This window comes from Erithacus rubecula (assembly GCF_903797595.1).
Source record: "Erithacus rubecula genome assembly, chromosome: 5".
Classification (NCBI taxonomy): domain Eukaryota; kingdom Metazoa; phylum Chordata; class Aves; order Passeriformes; family Muscicapidae; genus Erithacus; species Erithacus rubecula.
Genome location: NC_136687.1, coordinates 30,536,023 through 30,548,025, shown reverse-complemented (window position 1 = coordinate 30,548,025; position 12,003 = coordinate 30,536,023). Strand labels below are relative to the sequence as shown.

Here is a 12,003-nt window from a genome sequence, read left to right as displayed (position 1 = left end):
GAGCACTGGCAGAAATCCCCAAATGACATAAAATTCGGGCATCTCAGACCCAAAATACATGGTTTATTGCCTTACCCAAATTATCTTTGTTACTTTAGCCTAAAATCTCTCAAGCAGCCCAGAGACAATGCTTCCTTCTGGTTCATTGGTATTTTTGAAGTTCCTGTGGTGAGCCCAGGTGTGCTAAACAGTGCCTTTCTCTTTGGCTGAGCCTCAGACATGTGGCCTATATGCAGCCACAGTACAGTCGGTAAATCCTGTTAGTTTCCAACACCTGCTTATCCTCTTCCAGCAACATCTTCATGGTGACCTCTTTCCAGCCATGTCAGAGCTCACACTAGGCAGAGGAGCCAAGTGTGCAGAGCAGAGAGCACTTCTGCAGAACATGAGAGCCCTGAAAGGTGCACCAGGGGCTCAGAAACCACCTGGCTTGAGCTGTTATTTTGGTTCCTGTCTTAGCCACTTGAACTACTCGAGTGTCTTTCTTTTCTCCTGTGATCCTGCATATAGGACCTATATGTATGTGGGGAAAGAGAAATTTCAAATTAAAATGCTATCAAAGAACCCATCCCCAAAGAAACAACTAAACTGGGGCACAGCTCTATGAAGTATTTTTTTTTGGCTGAGAAACTGTGGCAAAGTCTCAGTGTCCCAGTTTCATCTACTAAAAGAATATATCTGAAGGTCTATGAAGTACCTGTTATGCAGGCTGAAGACCACAGTCAAGTTTGTGGGGACAAGCTGAAGCTTGTGCAGTGACTGATGTGTGCTTGTTTTAATTTTTTGGCCCTAAAATTGCACTATATCTGCCACCTTAATGATTTGAACTGTTCCATGCATGTGTGAACAAAATTATCTCCTTTGTAGTTTATGGTAAATGTTGGTCTTCAAATGTGTTAGTAGGAGAGAATAGTAGGAGAGAATACATCAAACATCAAATTTCTCTTGCCTATAGGTTAAACTAAGCTGACACAGCATGGTCCAGAGTGGTCCAGAGACTGAGGGACAAAAGCACACACTGAAAGAATCTTGATGCTGTCTCTCTCTTTTACTGGGCAAATCTGTATATTTAAAGTTTTTCTTTAAGCTAGATTTTTTTTGTATAAAATATAATATGCCGTGCTCTTTGTTAGGTAGCAACAACTAGCTTGTGTTTGTGTTTATGCCTTCCAGGTGCTTCTGTTAGTTGCCACTGCCACAGCAAAGGTACTGCCATTAGGTAGGTTAAGCATTTTTAAGAAAATGCTGTCATTAAATCTGCTGTGAGGAAGCATCAATTTTTACTCTGTCATTAATTAACACTCACTCACAGACAAGCATTTAGGAAAATAGGTTTTATGTTGATACTCTGTAACAATTTCAAATATGTTACTGGCTAATTATGAAAATGGTGCATGACAATTTCTAAGCACTACTGGCTGTTCCTAAGGTAATGGAAGAATGAGTTACAGTGGTTAGCAGCTATGTATTTTCCTTTTCTAGTAACATTCCTGCAACTAGAAAAACATTATTTAGCTCCATCATCTGAGCCTGCAGCCCTTTAAAGTTTTCATTGCCACTGATGGTCAAGTAACATTAACTGTTGAGCCAAAGTGGGCTGCAAAAGGACTCAATATGAGATTAATCATATTGGGCAAAATATATTTTGTCACTAGTAAGAAAAGTGATCTAACTAATGGGTTTACTAAGTCCTCTGTTGTTTTACATTTTACATTTTAAATCCTCCGGTGCCTAGCCTGGAGAAGAGACAGCTGAGAGAGGATCTTATCAATGTCTGTAAGTATCCAAAGGAAGGGTGTCAAGAGGATGGAGCCAGGCTCTTCTAGGTGGTACCAAGAAATAGGACAAGGGCCAACATGCAGAAATTGATAGGAAGTTCCACCTGAATACAAGGAAGATCTTAACTGTGCAGGTAGCCAAACATTGGAACAGATTGTCCAGAGAAGTTGTGGAGTTGCTATCTCTAGAGAGGTTCAAAAGCTGTCTGGACACAACCTGTGCAATGTGCTCTAGGGGACCCAGCCTCAGCAGGGAAATTGGGCCAGATGACTCACTATGGCCCCTTCCAGCCTCACCTGCTCTGTTATTCTGTGATTTTAACTGCAGCTAAGTTCTATGTTCAGTCAGATGCTGCCTATATTTTGACAGCAGTCTTCCAGCCTAAAGCCTCCTTTAGTTTGGAGTAAATGCCACATTTCTCATTATTTTAGGGAAGAGGATGTTTGAGAGGCAAGAATTTTTCTCACAATTACAACTGAATAATAAAGGAAATGTAATCTCTGTCTGTTTTTGGGGAAAAAAAACAACCCTGTATATTGGTCATATCCTAGTAGGAAAGGATAATACTACTTTTTGGTAACTTGGAGTAAGTGATGGCACTGAAAAATTTGCTTAGCAGAAGCACCACTGGAAAACCCCTAATGTGGGTGATTTGGTGCTACAGGATTAGTTTGAAGATATGAAATTACTCTCTAGTGCTATTTGTGGTGTCTTTTCAGTTACATTAGAAATTCATAATTTTTACTAGGTTAGAATAAGCAGATTCCAAAGGAGAAAAAAAAAAATCCACACTAGAATAAAATGAGGCTTCCTCCTGTTTGCTACAGTTTTAATGATGCATGCCAAAACTCTGTCCAAGTTTTCAGGGAAATTCTGAAATTCATAAATGGTAATTATAGGCATGTAAGTACCCCATTTTTGCATACAGAGAGGAACTCATCTCACTGACATCTGTGACAAGAGACCTGGGCTCCCCTTGCAGTCAATGGAGACATATTTAGAGCAAGATCTGTTTATACTAAGATTCTCTCTAATTCCACATATTTAACTGGATGACTCCCACCTTTATTTCCTAAGCTCAAAAGAAAAATTAACATCTACATATGGGAGATTATTACAAATGTCTTAAACTATCATCTACTGAAACTTTCTGCAGGTGCACTGCCTGCCCTCATTTCATAATCCTGATCACAAAGGTGCACTTGTGTATATTTGTTCCTCACAAAACAAAGAAGTAGGAATGTGTTTTTCACATGACTGAGAAGCAAAATCACAGAAATGGAGCATCCATGTCAGTAGAAACTGGCAAGTCAGGTAAGAACACAGAAAAAAATCCTTTCTTTATTATGTGCAAAAGAGTCTTGGTTCTTCTCCCTAAATTTCATGTGGATCCTTCCATTTACTAGAATGAAGGAGGATCAGGTTTCAGGGCTGACCTAAGACAAGAAAGGAGGTTGTTTGGTTTGCAGTGAGATTACCTTGTTACTATTTCTAACTTGGCTTCCCTAAACATCATCTGCACACCTCCTGAGGTTTTTCATGTGGTGACTGGTTCTAGAGCTGGAAACCAAATCCACAGACCATTTCTGCTTTATAACAGTAGCTGAGGAGGAAGAGTTACTGTCTGAAAGCAGTTTCCTGGAGAGAAAGACAGGGAAGTGTTGCCTCAGACACAAGCAGACTGATGATCCATGCTGTCAATGACAGGAAATGATCCCTGTGGTGCTATCACTGCAGTGGCCAGATGCATCAGCAGTGTCCCCCTTCTCTAAGGAGATGCAGTTCCTGTGCCAGCCAAGCGTACTCCCTCCATAGGGACAATGTGTCAGTATACTCTGATGGAAGCAATCAAGATATATAAGTGAATTTCTTAACATGTCCTGCTTGGGGCCTACCAATTTCTCAAAACACTTTTTGCTGTGGCATTAGAGTATGGAAACTGAATGTAAAGAAAAATAAATAAATAAAGGAATAAATAAATATTGCAAAACAAAGCACTGAGTGAACTTAGTCTGCACTTTTTATTCCCTTTTTCAGTCTGCTTATGGGGAAATAAGCAGAACCTATCTGCTTAAAGAAAAAATTAGCAGGATATTGTGGCTTTCCCGTGTTAACACAAGTCAACCAGTTACTGAGTCAAGTTCAGGAAGAGATTTTCTTTTATAGCATAAAGGCAGAAAACAGAGTAGATGTGGATGAAGAAGAACATACATCTCCTGGTAAGTGCAGGACCTCTTCAGTATCATTGAGGATGAAGCTAACAGGGAAAAAAAGCACATACCAATATTTTCAAGAAATCTACTGTTTAGTTTATCATCTCATTGAAATGATCTGATGCCAGCCCATGTCTTAAGTATTCTACACTTGTATAAATGAAAGAGAAAAGTAGTAATAGTTGAATTTCTACTAAATGCTAAGGAGGTCTTTCACAATTACAGCCCTCTATGGACTTGTCCTCATCAATAATGCTGCTTTTTATTTACCACAGCCTGAAACACTTCCTGACTTATCAATAGAAAGCAAATGAAAAATCCAAACAACTCCAAACAAAACCAAACAAAAAAACCCAAACTGAATCAAACAAAAAATATGATCGTTCTGCCTGTATCTCTCTACAATTAGCAAGGTTTTGCTCTTCCTATCTTCAGAATATTCTCACGTACAAACAGTGAAAGAAGGGACATAGTTGGGTCTCAGAGCTATCTATCAACCTGCAAACCTGAGCCCAATGCATCAAAATTCTCCTATGCTTGCTCCTAGCTACTTTGAGGCATGAGCAAAGCACAGAATTCAATCGGCTCTTCTTGATTTCCTTTCCCCTGAGGCTTCAAACATGCAGCAAGCTAAGGCTTCTTTTTCCAAGGGAAATCTGGTCCAGTGCTGCTGCTGTGTCCTTAAGGTTCCTCCAAAATTTAAATTTTTATTTTAGTGTTTGAAAGCAGAAGACAACCTGTACATTCAGAAATCATTAGCTCTTTTTTGCTGTACCTTAGATATTGTTTCCTCCATAATGACAAACAGCAAGCTTTTAGCACAGAAACCACCTGTAACAAATGTTATGAATTATTTACTTGGCTATTTCTTTCCTGACAGTGCATGCATGGTTTCATATGAGAAAATAAGTTATGCCAAAATGTTTGGTTTAATTTAATTAATGTTAATAGTAATTAGCAGCTAATTTTAAATAACATGTTAATTTTGAATGAACATTTTTACTTTATTTTTTCTGCTCTGTAGAGGAATCTCTTATTTTTTAGCTTTATTTCTTCATGAGATGGCAGAATGTTACACCCATTGTAGCTTACTATAAGCAGAAACACAACCACCCAAAGGAGCCAACACCTTTCTCAACAATATTGTATCAATTATATTAATCCAGGTCATTTTCAGTGGCACACTGGTAGTGCTTTTTGCCTATACACTAAGGGTTAACTGTTAATATTATATTAAAAAAATTCAATCTTCAGTTACTTCAGTTACTCAGAAGTGACATGAATGCTGCCCAGTAAAGCTTTGTGAGTTAGTGCTGATGGAAGCCAAGGTAACCATGTCACTGCCACTTCCCAAATCTGTGCAAAAGTGAGACAAGTAACGAAAAATGATCTGAGGCTTTATTAATTTGAGCTGTAACAATGCACAAAAAAAAAAAAAACAAAAAAAAAAAACCCCAGCTGGTTTTACAGGTGTTACACTGTAAATTAAAATTGTTCATTTTGAGATAAAGGTGCCCTCTTAAGAATATGAACACACAGAATTACAGAGTTCCTGTTCTTTTGGCCAGAGTGACATCAGTGTAGTGAAGGATGTTTTGAAAGCACTGCCTACAACTTTGTTTTCTCTCATTTTTATGACCTTGCCAACACATTGCTGACTTGGCCAAAGCTGACTGACTGCAGCTACAATTACTCAACAGCTTGGACACGGACATATGAAAATCCCTGCCATGTAGAACACCTGCTTAGCGGCTGCGTGACTTGGAAGTCAGGAATGTTTACACAGCTCTGTGAACGAGGGTCTTAAGAAAATAACACTTGCAGATAATGTGAGATACTAATTTTCCTGTAGGACTAGCCATGGGGCTATTTGCCACAGACCACACAGAGACAGAATCACAGGAAAAAATGAGTCTGGATGGGATCTTTGGGAGGCCACCAAAGCAGAGCCAGCTTCGCAGCCAGATCAGGTTGTGTCAGGCTCGAAAAATCTTATCAATTTTATTCCTGAATTAAATCGTCTCTGATTGGCTTTTATATTTTACATTTATCATATGGATTTTCCATTTTCCCTGGATTTTTGGGGTTTTTTTGGATGCCTAAAATATAAATGAAGCAATGGAAAATATACAAGTCTCCTCAGGGTGTTTCAAGACTCAACAAAATAAATTTTCTTCTCCTGATGCTTACCAATTATTATTCATATAGTTAAGACCTGAAAAATGTCTCAAAGAAAAGTGGAGATGAAATCTCAACATTTTAGTATATAGTCAAAAAGCATAATTTAACTTTTGTTCCCTACTATAATTGTTGTGGCCAACATTTGACACAAATTCTCCAATGGGCATGGGAAAGACAGGACACTGTCAAATTTTGGAGATTTGCTGTTAGGCGAGTGGCTTTTAAAAGGCCAAAGTTCGTTGATACTTTATTTAAAATACTCTTGAAATTATTTTTCAGGATAAAAATGTCTCTCAGCTTCCCTAAAGAACAGCCCATCACAAATCACCATTGTTGGCTTTTGAAGATGAATCAGGAACACCCCGCGCTGTCCCCACTTCCCCCGTGGGGATTCCCACGCGGGTCCCGGCCCCGCCGGGGCGCGGAAGCGGCGGCGGCGCCTTTAAGGGAGGCTCCGCCCCCCCCGCGCGCTCCCGCCCCTCGCCGCGCGCCGGGCCAACGGGAGCGCGCGCCTGGGGAAGGCGGGAGAATGTGAACCCCTGGCAGCGCCGCCGGCCGCGCCTTATAAGGGCAGGGCCTCGCGCATGCGCGCTCCGAGCAGGGGCGGGGGCGCCGAGCAGGGGTTTCGCTCCGGCGGCGGCACCGCGGGAAGGGGCGCGCGACCCGCGGGACCCCGCGGAGGGGCGTCCGCACCTGCCCGGCCCGGCCCGGCCCGGCCCGGCCCGGCCCAGCGAGCGCGCTCCGTCTCCCGGGCGCGGCCGCCCGAGGGCAACGGGGCGGCGGCAGGAGGAGGAGGAGAAGAAGACGGAGAAGGGAGCGGGGCCGCCGCAAGGACCCCGCGCCCGGTGCGGGCGGCGCGGCGGCGGCGGATGTGCTGCTGGCGCGGGGGGATGATGCTGGCGGGGCCACAGCTGGTGGCGGGGCCGGCGGCGCCGGGCGGGGAGCGGGCCCGGCTGCTCTCGCTGTACGTACAGGACTACCTGGAGTGCGTGGAATCGCTGCCGCTGGACATCCAGCGCAACGCCTCGCTGCTGCGGGAGATGGACACGCAGTGCCAAGGTGGGCGCCGCCGCGGGGCACCGGGCGGCGGGGAAGGAGGGGAAGGGGGACGGCCTCCAACCCGCCGCACATGCGCCCGGCGCGGAGGAGCCGGCGCCGGGGTGAATCCTTGCTGGGGCCCGGGGGCTCAGCCTGCGGAGGCGCGGGGCTCCCGGGTCCGGTCGGTCCCGGGGAAGGCCGCGCTGCCCGGCGCTAGGCCCCGGCTCCGCCGTGCGGGGCCGCTCCCGCCCCGCTCCGCCCCGCCGGGCAGCCGTGCTGCCGAACCGGCGGCGCTGCCGCTGGAGGTGGGGTGCGGAAATCGGCCTCCTGCAGCTCCTCCCGCCGTTCGGAGCCGGGGGGCGGCGTCCCGGCGGAGCCAGCGTCCGTCCCACGGCACACCGCCGATGGGGGCGGGGATACGGGAAGCGCCGGCTGCGTTCCCGTGGGCTCCCTCCGTGGAGAGAGGCTGCGGAGCGGGAGGTTGCCCTAAACCTCATCCTTAGGACTGCCCTAAACCTGCCTTCGGAAGGCAGGCTCAGTGCCGATTAAAGACCTTGCGCCCCGCGGAGTTTGCGGGGCACGTCGGTGCCCGGCAGCTGCCAGCCGGCCCCTGCCATGAGGCAGGAATTCGATACCGTGGATCGGCGCTGGAGCCGCATCTCCCTCCTTCGCCGTGGGCAGGAGGGGACCATGGGCACTGTCAAGGACTCTTAAATGTTCAAGGGCCACCTCTGGAAGCAGCTGTTGTGAAGGGATTCTTTCAATTATCTTTCTAATTACCCCAGAAGACACATAAGAACAGGCTTTTGTAAGTGGCCTGGGATTTTAAAGTTTAAATGGCATAGACTTGCCTGCAGCATTTTAAATTCCTAGCCAAGGCTGGCTCTTTACCTCCTTATCCATGGTGACTAGCCAGCACTCCTCAGCCTTTAATAGATTAAATATTTTCTTTAGACTGTGTCTCCTTTATGTATTTATCAGACACTAATACAATACTGGGCCGTATAAGAAGTTTGTTGCTAGTTTCAATCAAAGCCTTCAACTTAAAAAAAAAAAAAAAAAAGGATGACAAAAAATCTTCAAAACCCTAAAAATGAGCTAAAAATATTTTAGAACCAAGTCTGAAAATGTAAAAGCAATGCCATATTATTTCAGCTAATTTAAAAGCTAGTGATGGTCTGTGGAGTAGGGAAAAAGTCACTCTTGTGCTTAGAAAACAAATCGTTTTAGCTTTTATTAGCTCCACCAAACTTAATCAGATTATATGTAATGAACACTTGGCCCTGATTTGGGTTGGAGTTTTTGTTTGTGTTTTTGGGATTTTTTTTGGTGGATTTTTTGTTTGGTTTTTGGTTTTTTTTAACAGAGGTTTCAGAGCTGGTTTTTTGGGTGTATGAATGCCTTGTCTAATCTTTGGAGATTCACAAGGAGTTTGGTAAACTGCCACATTTGTCAATCCAAAACTTCATTGCTCTCTTTAGTGGATGTTGATCCATGTAAAGTTCAGCATATCATCACAGGCTGCATCCAGGAAATAACCTATGCAGGATGAATGTTATTCTGTCACAGTATAAATGAGCAAACAGCTCCTGTTTGTGAATGGTTCTGGGTAGGGCATTCCCAATATAGGAAATCTATGTAACTGTACCTACACTCCTGCCTCCAAAAAAAGAATTCTGGGTGGGCGATAGTGTGGCTGTACTATATTGTACTCTTGTTATGCCTTTCTTGTTCAACAGCATACAAAGTACCCTACTCCATGCTTTTCAGGAGCTGAGAGTAAGATTTTTAAACATTTTATTTCTCTTGCCAGGGCAACAGTGATGCAGCTGAAGGTACAGGGAAACAAAGCCTTTGGTTTAAATCGTAGCTGGAATGCTGATATTGAGAAAATACTGGTTGAGTTATTAGATAGGCAGAGTAGTGATTTTTATCTTACCTTAGTGAAACTCTGGAACAAAACAAAATGCAGTTGGCTCCTGTTGTCATACAGGTTTCAGAATTTATAGTAAAAAGCAGCTGTTCATGCTTAAGCTACTGTTCAAGATATCAGCAGGAAAAAAATCACTAGGAATGATGTTGAGATAACAAAATTGAATAATTTCACAACAGTGCAGACAAATTATTTTAAAATGGAAGCAAATTATTAAAATGCAGGTCTTTAGGAAGAGGTAGATTGTACTACAAACTTCTGCTGTAGAAGTAAATAGTTTAGTACCATTTATAAATTCCCTTACTTGTTTAAATAAAATCCTAAGTTCTGACTGAACCAATACTATACCTGACACTGTACATCAAGTTTCACTGTCAGTTTTTCTAATTATTTCCTTCCCTGTTTGGAGTTTCTCTGTCCTTTATGTGTAGAACTATTGTAACATTCGGCTTGGAAAATAATATTTCAAAATCAAGTAATATAGTACAGCAAAGTACAGGCTGACTGATTTATAAGACATTTATTATATATAACCCATATTCAGGTTCATTAAACTTGCTTCTTAGAACTAAATTTAACAAAAGATTCACAGTAGCTCATGCAGTTATTTTGCGTGACTTGGAAGAAGGAAAGCTTGGAAATCAAACTGTGAGCCACTCACTTACTAGTTGCATAAAAATATCCTGTGATGCACTAAAGAGAAGGTCACCTATTCTGAAAAGTTCAGCTCTGATTTAAAATGCAGCTTGCTGAAATTTGTTTTAGTAATAGGGAAAGTATTTTGAGGGGTGTGAGTTGATTTTCATTCTGATTGTAAATTTGCTCTTATGTAACTTCCGTTGTCATATTTATAACTATGTCTACTTGAAAATGTAATGCCAAACCTTGTGATGAATAAGAGGGAAAGGCAGAGGACCTGGATGAACTAATTCTGAAGTGTTATATACCATGATACATGACAATTTTATGAATTTCAGGATTCTTTGTGTGATAAAATGAACTGTTGCTTTGGTTTGTTGGCCAGGGTTTTGGAATTACTGTGGTAAAGACTCTTAAGAGAAATACCTCCTGTTACAGATGGAAGGAGGATCTGGATTATCCATGCCTCAACAGCTATAATGTCCCCTCTCTTGTGTTATCCTTTCTTTTTCCTATGGCTAAAATAAGCTTGCTCTCTTAGAACCCGAGAATTTTTTCTTGAAGCCTTAAACACTGATTTGATGACCACATGTGCTTGAATGATATATTCAATGTAACCCACTAGGGTATACTCCAATTAAGATTTGTACTATTTCTCATCAGTTAGAAATATATTTCTGTTTTCTAGAGTATATTTAATCTTGTGTAATTATTCCTATGTTTATTATTATTTTATAGAAGCGTTAAAAGAAATAGATGATGTCTATGAAAAATACAAGTCAGAAAATGATCCTGTTCAGAAGAAACGCTTGCAGCAGCATCTTCAGCGTGCATTAATCAACAGTCAAGAACTTGGAGATGAAAAAATTCAAATAGTCACTCAGATGCTAGAACTGGTAGAGAATCGAGCCCGTCAAATGGAAACACACTCTCAGTGTTTCCAAGATATGTCTGAGAATGAAAAGCCTCTAGAAAAGGCCAAGATGGAGTCCTGCCAGCCTGAGAGATCCTCCCGTCGACCTCGGCGCCAGCGAACCAGCGAGAGCCGTGACCTGTGCCACATAGCAAATGGTATTGATGACTGCGATGATCAGCCACCTAAAGAGAAAAGATCAAAGTCTTCCAAGAAGAAAAAACGCTCCAAAGCCAAACAGGAGAGAGAGGTTTCACCTGTAGAGTTTGCAATTGATCCCAATGAACCAACGTACTGCTTATGCAACCAAGTGTCTTACGGCGAAATGATAGGATGTGACAATGAACAGTGCCCTATTGAGTGGTTCCACTTTTCCTGTGTTGGACTCACGTACAAACCAAAGGGGAAATGGTATTGCCCCAAGTGCAGAGGAGACAATGAGAAAACAATGGACAAATGTACTGACAAATCAAAAAAGGATAGGAGATCGAGGTAGTGAAAGCAATTTATGTTTTAAAGAGTTGCTCCTTTTATATTAAAATGTTTCATTTCCAGAGAACATTGTTTTAGGAAATGCATAAGACTATGCAATAATTTTTAATCTATAATATTAATGGAGTATTAAAAGCTGTTATACCTTCTGTGATCTTTAACTTTCTGCACTGAATAACCAAATAATTGAAACAGGGTGGCTTCAGACCTTTCACAGAAGAGATTACAAGCAGATGGCGCTTGGTTTCAATTTAACCCCATTAGTATTTTAAAGAGCCTTGTGAAGCCTGAAATAATGGTGGTGGGAAAGATACTGAAGAACTTTTCATGTTATGGTAAAGGGATTGAAAGGCCTCACATCTCATTTAGTATCTTAACAACGGAGTTTTTCTTTATCCCAGGTTTTACATTTTCAGTTCTTGTGTTAACATCATGCATATGGAGTTAGGGATTTTGAATTCAGCTGTAACTGTAAAAGTCTTCCGAGCTATAAGCAGACCTCTCCAGTGACTTTCATATGACCATTATGTTATTGCAAGGAAGAAAATACCACTAACTTAATCCTTTCCTTTTTGCCAACATTAAACTCTTGTCTTTGTGACTATACTTGAGAGTCAGTTTTTGGGTATGACATAATTATGGTTTATACTCAGTTTTTGGTAATAGGTTTTGTCAAGCATCCTGATACGGTCTTTATGGTCATTTAACATGGTCTCTCTGTAAGCCTTGAAGTGGTAGAAGGATCCCTTGAGAGGAGGGGATTTGAACATTTCAGGGACAGAACTGGAAATGTGATGGAATCTTAATTATAATCA

The 12,003-nt window shown here is 42.2% G+C and overlaps 1 protein-coding gene across 1 annotated transcript; it reads left to right on the top strand.

Annotated features, from left to right (window-relative positions):
• The first annotated feature begins 6,724 nt into the window (after positions 1–6,724).
• On the top strand, positions 6,725–11,794 carry ING2 (inhibitor of growth family member 2). Its single transcript, XM_079306163.1, has 2 exons — positions 6,725–7,232; positions 10,522–11,794. The coding sequence occupies exons 1-2, from the start codon at positions 6,758–6,760 to the stop codon at positions 11,190–11,192; spliced, it is 1,146 nt and encodes a 381-aa protein (XP_079162289.1). The 5' UTR covers positions 6,725–6,757; the 3' UTR covers positions 11,193–11,794.
• Positions 11,795–12,003: the final 209 nt, after the last annotated feature.

Excerpts from the sequence above, each read along its gene's own strand:
- ING2 (XM_079306163.1), top strand. The coding sequence starts at position 6,758 with ATGCGCGCTCCGAGCAGGGGCGGGGGCGCCGAGCAGGGGTTTCGCTCC. Across the intron at positions 7,233-10,521 it reads GATGGACACGCAGTGCCAAG|AAGCGTTAAAAGAAATAGAT; the intron begins GTGGGCGCCGCC and ends ATTATTTTATAG.